Raw genomic sequence first — 12,841 nt, forward strand, 5'->3', positions numbered from 1 at the left:
GGATGAAGAAGATCCAGCCCGGAAAGTATATAAGGGTAATATGACTACTCGACATAGATGGAGCAATGGCATAGGTCAAAACGCCAGACAGCTTTTATGGATATCGAATTGGTGGACCTCGGTGCAAAAGCGGGATGTCTGGAGTTCTCAGTTCCTAGACGAGACACCAGTTTTTGCGCCGTTTATTATTATTATTAAGAAATCGCCTCTCAGTTTTGAGGCCGTTACCTGTGAGGGTGCGGCAGGGTGAAACTGCTAGAGAGCGAATATTTGTAATAACCAAGTTGGCATTTTTTTTTTAAAGTACTGGGCTCAAGTAAAGCCGTTTGAACCACTGTACGCTTCTCACCAGTGGATTCAGCAACGAAATAATGACTTATGCAGAGGTCACCGTTTTGAGTGCACCTGTTTTAGAACTGAATAATGCTTGTGTCACCTTAACGTGCCTGAACTTGCATTTCATGGGGTGGGTAGTTGACGCCGGATGACATAAAAAGGGGAGAGTTCACACTGACCTTAAGGCTTAAGGCTGCAGTACACGAAACTTCTTTTTTGAGTTGTTAAAACAGTTCGGACTCGAGCAACACTTATCTGTACCTTTTTTATGTTGTATCGAAAATCTTGAAAACATTAATCAGCACCAGTTGACTATGTAGAAGCAGACAAGCTGCCACTGGCAGTTTTCTATGCTCCTGGGTAATAATTAACAAATTAAGCGGAAGCAAGATTGTTCGTTGGGCTAACAACAAAGCGAACTTATGTCTTGATATCAGTATCACAAGCTTAAACCTAAAAGATATTTTGTAGTAGATCTTGATTTTCATTAAACTTGGTAGGACCATGCTATGTTACAGCCTACATTACTGCAAAATGCGTGAGCTTTCACAGTTCCCACCTTTCCACCACATTTGGTGTCAATCGCAACAACCGTCTCCGAGAAAAATGCATGTGACGGCAGACAGGCGGAAAGACAGACAGACAGTAAATCGATTTTAATCAGGTTTTGTCCTGGTCTGATTTTTCTAGGTGGTGAAAATTGGGAAAATCTACGAATTTTTTTTTTTGTCACTGAGATCATGTCTCCGAATATCATCCTTAAATAAAGTGCCATCGGAGCCGACTTTGCTATTCAGGTCACCCGTTATGATCATAATGTTGCCTTTAAGAAGCTGAACTGCGTACAGATGCATATAAAGAGTATTATTCCCCTCTATATTAGCAATATCTATTGGGGCATTACATAGCATTAGAAAATTGTGAGGTTCCTTCGCCTGGACCGGGAATCCCTAGTCAAAATCCCATCAGAAACTAGCTCCAAGTTATGAGAATCGAATCGAATCGAATGCATTTCGGCGGCTGCCAACGTCGGCGCGATGCAGGATTTGTGTCTTCTACGAGAAGATTTACCACAGCGTGCAGCAGACTTTCGCAGGAAGAACGGAATGTTTTCCAGAGTTCCATAATCTCACTTGGTTCAAATGGCGTCGCCGGAACTCTTGTTCAAGGTTAGCAAACCGAGCATTTGCGCAGCTCTTCATGTGGTCAACGAGGAGCAAGTCCATATTCCAGGAAACAATCAATGATGGTTGCTGAAACTGGAGTATTGTTAACTAATACTGAAATATCACTTCATTTATTAGAATCTTCTGATGAAGAAGGTATATCTAGACGTGCACCTAGGTGATAGTGAAACAATAGAAAGAAAGGTGTATATCCAGGTCAAAGAATCCCATATTAAAAAAATCTGTGTTTTATTACAAAATGACAATTAGGCAGGATAATATTTGTTCAAAGCATCACATTATATCGGATTAAATCTTATTCAACCTATTCTTAACCAAAAAGGTAATTGTACATTGAATATAATAGGCCATCACATTGATCTACTTCATTATGAAGATTCATCCAAATATTGGATATTTCTTTGGCGTCCAAATGATGCAGAGTTGCTAGCTTCCTATAAATATAATATAAAATCAATTAATGAACAATTTCAAGTCAAAAAATGGACTCACCTGTATGAACAGAAATGTGAGAAAAATGGCTTAACATCAACGAAATGTGGGTTATTTTCCAGAGGGACCCCAGCAGTCTCGTTTGCCACCAGCCCCAAAAAGTAGACATCCTCTAAAGGCAATAGTGGCACCTGAGATGCACTTTGTAATATCTTTTCAATGTAGATTGCTGGAAATATAAAACATTAACAAGAATAAACAAAATGAAGCCCATTTTAGCTACTTTTTAAGAAAACTATGTTTTCGATCATACAACAGGCTCAACGCAGCTACAGCGTCTACGATCGTGAGCTACACCTCGCGCACCGCCGTGCTTAAACAAAAGTCCGACAAAGCGTTTCCTCGCCATCTTCGGCAACTGAGCTTCATCAGTCAGTTTATTTCCGATACAGAGACAACGTCGTTGGAGACGCTTTTTCACGAACCTTGGTGGTTACACGAACCTTGGTGGTTACACGAACCTTGGTGGCTTGAGGACAAGCTCCAAATAAAAATTCGGCTCAGACTCCTACTTATGCTGCGAGACCTCAGACAAGGGACCTAGGCCATTTATTCCGGCCGATTTTCACAAGGAAGTATTCCACTTAATATACGATCTTGCGCACCTAGGCATCAGGACGACGAACCGGGTAGTCACTCGAAATTATTTCTGGCCGTTCATAAGCAAGCACGTATGCTCTTGGGCCAGATAGTGCATCGCAAAAGAGATCGCGGCCAGATTATAAAAACACGTGAACACGATAAGACGCACGCAATAAGGTGGTTTACTCCTTCAGCTTAGTCCTAGGGAGAGTACGTCTCACGATTTCCCTAAGAAGATCCAATTATCAGTGGGCAACGCAGAGGAGGTAAAGATGAGCCAGGACTCAACGCTTATTGAGTGCAAGGACCTAGATGAGTGCACCACAAAATCGGAGACCTACAAGACCTTAAGACCCAACTTGGGCTAGATTCGACCCTTGACTGATCAGGCTACGTAGTGCATATGGCGGTACTTAGATGACCACAGTAGCCTTGCCATTCGAAACACCGACAAAAGCAGTTGCTGTTGGTAAAATTCGCACTGGCTAGGTCAACTATCGAATACGAGAGCAGATATCGCCAAGGAGATGCTTCAAATGCCTGGAATTTGGACACATTTCAAGAAACTGTAGAAGCAAGTACGATAGATATAAGTTGTGCCGAGGATGCGGAGAGGAAAGGTATATTGCCAAAGAATGCAAAGGAAATCCCAAATACCTGCTATGCAGAGAGACACAGGAGGGTAACATCGACCATATCACAGGTAGTTACACATGTCCGGCGTTCAAGAAGGCGTGGAATTCCTACAGCTGAATTTAAACCATTGTCAGGCATCCTAAGTCCTGCCGTCCCAAAGCATGGTTGAAAATAAAATTGACGTTGCCATCATATGTGAATACTATAAAAATCTCCACGGTGGGGTTTTTATATCAGACACAAGCGGAAAAGCGGCAATCTGGACCTGTGAAAACTAAGCAATTGAAGACACGAACAATAGCCCAGAAGACGGATTCACACGAGCTAGGGTATGCGGCATTTATATATTTTGTTGTTGTGCTGCGCCAAGCCTTACACTAGATGAATTCGTCTGATAGTGGAAGAATTAGCTTCTGAAGCAAACCGCTCGAACCCATAATAATAGCGGCGATTTTAACGCTTGGGTCGCGAAAATTTGTTCCCAGGCTGCATATTGCTCGAAGTATTTTCACATCTAAATGTCGTTCTGGTAAATGCTGGTGGCGTCAATGCTTTTCGGAAATGGGATATGGGATCGGTGATATACCTTGCGCTTGTTAGCGACACCTTATCTAACGATATCCAATGGCAAGTGAGCGAGAAATATACACATAGCGACTATCAGGCTATTATCTTCCAGATAGAATGTAGGACAGGTGCAAAACGTATCTAGAAAAATGCAATGGCGGGTTGGATGTCCAAGAAACTTGCCAAGGAAATGTTCGAAGAAATACTTCTACAGGAAGTGATGGGAAACACAGAAGAAAAGATGACGCAGGTTCTTTAAAGGATACAAAACCATGTGACGCTTCCATGCCATGCCATGCTGTACTCAACAAACGAATTCCCAACTTTTAGTGGAATGCCGAAATGGAGGCATAGCCAGCTTAGCAGGAACCGCGCTGAGTGTGAAGAGCTGCCCAACCGGAGGAAAGAACTACGAGCAGCTGTCTCTAGAAGCAAAAGTGGAGGTGCATACAAGGCAGTCATGGTATCAATCAAAGGTAAGTGCTCACCACGATCACCAATCCTGATTTGCTGCGGGATATTTGTAGTACTCTCTTTCCACAAGTTTCGAGTGAATCGAACCTACCCACTATCCAGATGAAATGAAATTTCCGAGGCAAACAATGAAGAAGTCTTGGACTGGCAAACTTTTCGAACGAATCTTCAATAGGCTTGTACCGAACACAAAAAGGGAGGATTGTCTCTCAGGCAGTTCGGATTCCGAAATGCAAGATCTACTGCTAACGCGATTAATATGGTGACGAAAATGGCATAGGAAGCAATGGAGGTCCATAAACCTAGTTCGCATAGTCATCGAATTTCTTCAGAAGAGGCTATTCTGTTACTCGGACGATGGATCTAAGACATATAGAACAACATATGGGGTTCCGCAACGATCGGTCCTCGGTCCTTTCCTGTGGATAATAATGCATGAAGCTGCAACTGCTATAGAAGTGACAATCACTGGCTTCGCACACGACATCGGAGTGATAATCGTGGCACAAGATATTAATGAAATCGAGGTAAACACAAACAAACAACAATTTTTGGAATCAAATCATGGCTAGAAGACGCTGGTCTGACGCTCGCAAAGCATAAAACCGATGCGGTTTTGATCACCAAGCGAAGGAATCAAACGTCGATAGAGATCAGAATTGGCGGACTGTTCATGCATTCGCAACCAACGCTTAAATACCTAGGGGCCATGATTAATCAAACACTAAAATTCAAGCCCCATCTTGAGAATTTAACAGGAAAGGCCTTTGTCTTGCTTTACGAAGCTCCAGCTGGGGCATCGGCAGTAAAGCTAGAAGTAAATAGAAATAAAATCGCAGCTCCATATCGATTGAGTGCATTGCGAATATCGTGCACTTACCGTAAACCATATGTGATAGAAGGCGTGGGCTCCATCGAAAACTCATGAATGCGATTCACAATCTGCTGAAGAAGGAGGAACTTCGGGGGAAAGTAGTAAATAACGACGCAAACCGTAGTTCACAACTGATCCTGCCCCGCGACGTCACACGAAAATTCCAGTCCCGCGGAGTAAGCGAAGGAGAAGGAGGTGATTTTAGTGAGTAAATGTCTGACATAACCATATGGCGGGAGCTTGAACCTTTCCACCTCCTAACGCCAAAAAGACAGACAGGCAGATAGGCAGATTGCCTGAAAGCCAAATGGCAGAATCATTGACAAAGAAATACGACAGAGTATCACAAAAGTGCCTCGAATATAAACAGGCACGCAAAAAAGTTGGAAGTAACTCAAAACTGGAAAGGATGCTTCCAAACGTTAGCGGTCCTAAAGACAACCGACGATTATTTTTGTCTTTTGAGTCTACAGCTCTGTCCTTTTATACGCGGCACCAGTGTGGGCGTCGGCGATAAAAATCGTAGAAAATCAGATAAATCAGACAGCTTCAAGCTGCATATCGGCTGAGCGCTCTCCGAACATATTGTACGTTCCAAATAATATTTTATGAGGCAGTGTGAGTGATTGCGGGAATGTTCCCAGTGGATCTTCTAGCGGAAGAGGTAACCCGCTTGAATAAGAATCAGGAAGCGGGCCTAAACCGACAAAGTGAGCGAATCAGGTCATTGGTTGCATGGCAAACAGCATGGCACCATGGCATGGCTGGTGGACACAGGCTTATCTCAAACATAAGTATGTGGAGTATACGGACCACGATGAGACGAGTTACGATCTAACTCGGTACTTAACCAGACACGGTGTGAAGTATCTATGTAGGAAAATGCAGGAGAAGATGGAGAACCACCAACCTTGGTAGGATCATCCTCTATGTTACACCCTACATTGTTTCGTGGTGCTAGAATGAACTTAAGGGGGTTTTGCAGTCAATTACTAAAAACTATTGTAATAAGACATTATTAACTTAATTTGGAAGGATATGCATATTTAGGGTATTTCGGAGCCTAGGCACCATATAGTGGCAGCTTCTTGGTTTTTTCAGATTTTTTGTCTTGGGTAGATTCTGAGAATGGGACCCCCTTAAATTTGATGTATAATTATGTAACTCACTGTATGCGTGAGCGTTCACAGTTTCCTCCCTTCCACCAAATTTGGTGTCATCGGGGAACACCAAAGTGGCTTCAGATCCGGACGATCGACAATGGACCAGATATTCGCAGTTAAGCAGGATAGGAGAATACAACTTTGAGACCGTTGACAGTTTCTCCTATCTAGGGTCGAAAATGACAACCGATAACAGCTTACAAAGACTGTTCCGCTCGAAACGTCTCACCATAGGGTCAAAGCTCTTTACTGTACAAGACTATGATCTTGCCAGTCCTCATGTATTCCTCGGAAACGTGGGTTCTTAGCAAGAAAAATTGCGAACTCTTGGTCGTGTTCGAGAGAAGAATCCTCCGAAGAATTTTTGGACCCCTACATGAGGATGGACGATTCCGTAGCCTACACAATGACGAAATCTATGAGCGATAGCATGACCGTCCGGTTGTGGATAAAATCCGGCTGAATAGGTTACGGTGGGCGGGCTACTTAATCCGTATGGATGAGGATGATCCCACCCGGAAAGTCTATAAGGGCAATATCTATGGTAGAAAAAGAAGACGAGGCGGACCCTGCCTAAGATGGAGCGATGGCGTAGGTCAGGACGCCAGACAGCTTGTAGGGATATCGAATTGGTGGACCTCGGCGCAAAACCGGGATGTCTGGAGTTCCTTATTAAGGCAGGCCTAGGCCGGATACCGGTTGTTGCGCCGTTGATGATGATGAAGCAGGTGTTTGCAAAGTGCTGGGAATATGACATCGATGTGCACCAAATGTTCGTTGACTTGTGTCAGGAGTACAACTGTGTAAATCGTACAAAATAATGATCGAGCTAAAAACCCCACCGAAACTAGTTTGCCTAGTGGAAGCCACAATGATTAAGATCGAGGGCCAGGTAAAGATCCAAAATGAACCGAATCAAAGCTTGACGACGTAAGCCAGGGGACGATGTCGCTCTCACCCATCAAGTTAAAGATGGTCGAATACATCGTCAAGACGGTGGCCTCAAATGATACCTGCGGTATTTTACTGGTAAAATCTGCGCAACTGGTGGCGTACGCAAACGCCGTGGATATACATACTTGTCCGATTGATGCTCCGGGCGAAAGAAATGTTCGAGCCAGCAGCAAGTGAAGTGGGGTTCAGCGTCAATGAATCCAAAACCAAATACGTGACCCAAACTCGAAAGGTGGCTGCTATTATACAGAACAATGCAATGGGCGAGAATAATTTCGAACAGGTTTACCAATTTGTCCACCTATGAGCCTCACCCTCGAAGATGGAAACGAAAAACACGAAATCCAAAGGCAGATTATTACTGCTTATAAAGCAATAATAAGATCGTGAAAAGTGTACAGACGTAATAAATTACGCGTCTATAAGATATTAATTCATCCCGTGCTGGTGTATCGCTGCCAGACGTAGATCTCGATGCAAATTTCGGGAAAGCATATCGATTTCTTTGACAGAAAAGTCCTCCAAAAGATTTCCGGAGCCGTAAATGACGGAGATGTCTAGCGAATTTGATACAATCATGAATTATTTGACGACCCATCAGCATCGACTTTAGCCAAAATCAGGAAATGCCAATGGGCTGGCCACATCGAACGAATGTACGAGGGAAGGATTCCGAAACGAGTGGTGAAAGACAGAGACTTTGGTAGCCGACCGAAAGGAAAGCCAAGGCAACGCCGAGAGAACTCAGTTGATGTAGATTGCAGAATACAAAATTCTAAGATTTTTTAACCGGAGGAGGCGGTCTTTGGATCGAGATAATTGGAGGCGATGCATCCGAGAGGCTTAGGCTAGATTTGGGCTGTAGCGCCATTGAAGAAGCCTAATAAGTTAGTAGCAGTTACATTGAGGGAGATAGTAAGTCATTCCTGAAATGCATGCATGTACGTTATAATGAGCTAATTGTAATAGAAGAGTCACTGAAAAGGCAACAGGACTATATATATAACTCTGCAATGTGCTATGTGCGTTAACCTGTTCATCCACTTTTACCCAAATTTTGTGGGTGGAGTACTTTTCACTAGGCTAATCTGAATTATCGAAAAGATTGTCTTGATGGAAAATTCAACCGGTTTTACTATTTTAGCAATAAAGTGACGTAATCGCTTAGTCAAACTAATAGAGTCGCGCGTCGGGATTCATCCATCTGTTAGCTGGAGGCTTTCTCTTTTTCTTTCATTGAACTTTGACTCACTACACAAAAACCCGACAAACTCCCTCTCAAGTGTAACTAAAAGATATTCATTAGCAACGCTAGATATTTACCTGGTACTAAATAGCCGGTTCCTGATATATAAGCCGGTAGATAGTCTTTCCCATACATCCAATGAGGAAGGTACCATTTTGATTCTGGATCTCGGTGAGCTTTGTAGGGTGGATACAATCTCCCAATTATTGGTAACTTTCCTAAGGGATCGTTGTACATTGCTTCCATCACAATGTTCTCGATAAGTGTGGTGTTCACTAAAACATCATCATCGGTTTTCATTAGATAAGCACTGTTAGGACACAGTCGAAGGAAATTTTTGAAAATGAAACCAGTTTTCAATGTTAAGTTTGTGTAACTGTCCGAAAAGTCTTCAATTATTATGTCATTGTAGAGTTTGGATTCCTCGTATAGAAAGTGCTAAAAAAAGAAATTCTGATTAATGTAAGGCGTGTGTGAAGGGAGTGTTCATGGGGAGAATTGTAACTTTTTTCCAATGAAGATTGGAGTGTCAAATTTTTTGTTTGGTTACACGCAAGTTCTTCATAACATAACTATTAAACTGAGATAAAAAGACCGCATACCATATCCTCTTCCTTCTCCACTAATCCTGTTATGAAGATGGGTCTCGGTCTGGCACTTTTACCCCACGTACTGCGTATCACATTGCGTTCAATCCTATGCTTTGGCGTCGTTGTAACGAAATAAACCACTGGCACATCATCATAAAAACACTCAGAAATTTCACTTGGACTCACTAAGTGCGTACTTTCATCTAAACGTAAAAATTTCGAAATATTCCGATTCACTCGAAACCACGACACATAATCCGATGAGTAGCCAATGATGTTGTAATCGAGTTTCATTAGAGTTAGGCAAAAGCATACAAATCCAGCGAGAATTATCAGAAATAGCATTGTCTTCAGCCGGTACCCTGGAAAATCAAAATATTTTCAGCTGACTCAGTAGAATAACTATTTAGTTTTCCATACACTTACAAAATTTTCGGCCACTAACATAAACAATAGGCGATTTTTTTTTGACCATATTTACATATCTAACATCTATTGTTCTCTAAGATAATTTTATCTACACTTACACTTGTCTAGAACTAACTAATAACTGATCGATCAATTTCGTTTGAAAACTGGGGAAACGCGAGGAAAATCCAATATTACAAACATATTCTACATATTTTTGAAGTAACACATGCACCTGAGGCATTTATTTTTATCTTTTCGATAACATATAGAAAATAATCATTCAGATATTGATAGATACGCAAACATACGATAGCTCGACAGATAAGAACGAACCAAAACTTTGGTTTTGTGTGCGAGAGTGTTGTATTTAGATACTTTTTGTAAGTTTTGCGATAATCAGGTACATTGATAAGGAGACTTTGCTAGGTGTGGGCCTGTATCCAGGAGCTTTAAAGTTGTATGACAAGTCGTCATAATGTGTGAACACATGTTTCAATAAAAAAGATGGAATTGGTTTGGCTTCGTGAAATTATCAATGTTGTAAATTAAACTAGAAGATATGATAGGGTTCCGCATATGACGTTTCCTATTCCACCGCTTGTTCTTGTTGTTTGATTCATCCTCAAGTTATCAACAAGTCGGCAAACCGGAAGCTCAGCGCTTCAGGTATGAAAGGTTTTGTTTGTTTCTTCTGTGAGTATATCTGCAGTATATGTATTTAGGATGTCAGACTATTCATTTTAGTGTAATATTGATATTTAATTGGAGTAAATTTACACGGTAAAGTCAAGTTTGATCTACTGTAACTTTGTTAGTAGTAGCATGATTCTGATCCAATATCATGCTTCTTACTAGAATCTATATTACTACAAATTCTTATAACTCCAGGATAAAGTTAAGGGGGGTTTCTCCAAAAAATATAGTAATATACTATGGAGAGTATTATGAGGCCAGGACACCCTATAGAGGCTGCTGCTTGAATTTATTCAGATTTTTTGGTTCGGTAGTTTCTGAAAATAAGTCCGTTAAAGAAATCATCCCTTTCCATGACTCACACTTCCTTTGTGTATTTCCTTTATAAAGACATTTGAGTGTAAATTTGTCCCATTGGTACGTAACACGTAATATAGGCATATATTCAGCCAGAAAATCCACGTTCGGGTAATATTGACATTCAAAATTTTGAATTTCCAAAGCGGTGACAACTTTGACCTACTATAACTTTGTTAGTAGGTCAAGATTTCCACCAAACTTGGTAGGATCAAGCTATATATTATAGACTATATTTCTGCAATTTCTTGTTGCTAGGATGAACTTCAGCGGGGTTCTGCAGTCAAATTATAGTAATATATTATTATTAACTTCATTTGAAGGGATATCAGTATGGAAGGTATTTCGGAGCCTATCCACCATATAGTGGCACTCTCCTGATTTTTTCAGATTTTTCGGTTTGGCAGTTTCTGAGAATGACCCTGTTAAATAAATGATCACTTTCGACCCCCCGAACTCCCCGACTTTCCAACAAAAATGTCAAAACTAAAACCAACTTCGGAAAGTACTAACCGAGACTTTTCATTTGATACCCCACATGACTCTATTCGATGAAAAAAATCTAAACTCCCCTTTTGCATGTATGGGGACCCCTCTTAAATTCGACGTAACAGCAGGTAACTTACTGTACGCGTGAGCGTTCACAGTTCCCACCTTTTCACCAAATTTGGTGTCAATCGCTACTACAGTCTCCGAGAAAAATGCGTGTGACGGACAGATAGACAGACAGATACTCAAAAGGGTCAAAGCTGATCCCGACCTAAAAGATCTAAGCATAATGAGAACATAATCTGAAGAACCCAGAAAGGGGATTTCATGTTTGAGCTGAAAAGATCCAGCGTAGGCAAAACTGATGACTTTCGCACTCAAGTCAAAAACTTGGGGAGAATGCCGCAGTGCGTGCCCAAAAGCATGAGATCTATATACAATGAAAGGATCTCGATGAAGTGACATCAAAAGGAGAAATTTGTACCGCTCTGAGGAGCAATTCAAGTTGAAAGAACTTACGGAGGAGTATGTTGTGGGCTTACGAAAAGCCTATGGTGGTAGTCAAACGGCCACAATAGGAGTACTAGCGGAGGCAGCGCAGAAGTTGTTGGCGGCCGGAGAAGTTCGGATTAGATGGGTTGTGTGCCGTTTAAGAGAACAAACTGTATTAAAGAGGTGTTTTAAATGCATGCTTGGGCACTTGATAAAGGCATGCGCTAGCGGCACTGACCGGTCCAATCGATGCAGAAGGTGTGGGGAGAAAGGACATATTGCCAGAGAGTGCAATAGCGACCCCAAATGCCTATTATGCGAAGTAAAAGAGGGACAGGATAACCGGCATATTGCCGGAAGTGGTAAATGTCCGGAATTTAGGAAGGCGCTCACTGCAATGAGAAAATGAGGTTTATTCAAATAAATCTGAATCATTGCAGAGTCGCACAGGATTTACTTGAGCAGATCACGTTCGAATCTGAGATGGAAATTACCATCATAAGTGAACCGTACAGACACCGTCACGGTGGCGTATGGATCACAGATTCGACTGGTGGAGTGGCGATATGGGCTTGCGGTCGACAGGCCATATAATGTACTGCAAGTCAGGCAGCCAGTGGCTTTGTGTGGGCGCCCCACTGTCTGAATTCGAGCAAATGCTTGATAATCTTGTTCTCGACGCGAGGGGACGAAGTCCAAAAGTGATTGCTGGTGATTTCAATGCTTGGGCCCTAGAGTGGGGTAGTAGAGAATCAAATACTAGGGGGCGAAGTTTATTAGAAGCTTTTGTGCAGATGGACATGGTTTTGGCTAACGAAGGTGCTGTAAACACCTTTCAGAAACGGGGTCAGGCTTGATTGCAGACCTGACCTTTGTCAGCCCTGCGTTGACGCGTGATATATCCTGGTGCGTCAGCAAACGCTACACACACAGCGATCATCAGGCAATCTTCTTTGAGGCATGTGTCGAAACCGAAAAACATTTCAGGCTAGTCTGCAAAATTTTTGGATGAGCAGAACTTCATAGTAGTGTGGTTAGATCAACCTAATAAAGCAGGCGCCTCTACCGAAAGAGCCGTCCATCTGTCTCAATGCAGCGCCACAGCATGTGACGCGTCCATTCCTAGGAGGTGCTCATTCCCCAGTAGAAGATCAAACTACTGGTGGAATGGTGAACTGACCGGCCTTCGATCAACCTGCTACCGAGGCAGACGAGCGGCTTAGAGGGCGGCAGGTAGAGTCGATCAGGGGCAGAAAGAGTGCACCTATAAGGAAGCCTGCAAAACCCTCAAGCTCGCT

General features: G+C 42.3%; 1 protein-coding gene across 1 annotated transcript; it reads right to left on the reverse strand.

Annotated features, from left to right (window-relative positions):
- Positions 1 to 1,732: 1,732 nt before the first annotated feature.
- On the reverse strand, positions 1,733 to 9,732 carry LOC119651436 (beta-1,3-galactosyltransferase 1-like). Its single transcript, XM_038055036.1, has 5 exons — positions 9,528 to 9,732; positions 9,114 to 9,463; positions 8,589 to 8,949; positions 2,016 to 2,184; positions 1,733 to 1,957 (listed from the first exon to the last, which is right to left on the reverse strand). Exons 1-5 carry the CDS (start codon positions 9,574 to 9,576, stop codon positions 1,834 to 1,836), a joined length of 1,053 nt encoding a protein of 350 aa, XP_037910964.1. The 5' UTR covers positions 9,577 to 9,732; the 3' UTR covers positions 1,733 to 1,833.
- Positions 9,733 to 12,841: the final 3,109 nt, after the last annotated feature.

The sequence above is a fragment of the Hermetia illucens genome, chromosome 3 (genome assembly GCF_905115235.1).
Source record: "Hermetia illucens chromosome 3, iHerIll2.2.curated.20191125, whole genome shotgun sequence".
Taxonomy (NCBI): Eukaryota; Metazoa; Arthropoda; class Insecta; order Diptera; family Stratiomyidae; genus Hermetia; species Hermetia illucens.

Bases quoted from the DNA above. Each gene is read 5' to 3' on its own strand.
- LOC119651436 (XM_038055036.1), bottom strand. From the start codon at position 9,576: ATGGTCAAAAAAAAATCGCCTATTGTTTATGTTAGTGGCCGAAAATTT. The intron at 9,464-9,527 runs GTAAGTGTATGG...TTGATTTTCCAG, and splicing joins TGTTAGTGGCCGAAAATTTT to GGTACCGGCTGAAGACAATG. The intron at 8,950-9,113 runs GTATGCGGTCTT...TTCTTTTTTTAG, and splicing joins TGGAGAAGGAAGAGGATATG to CACTTTCTATACGAGGAATC.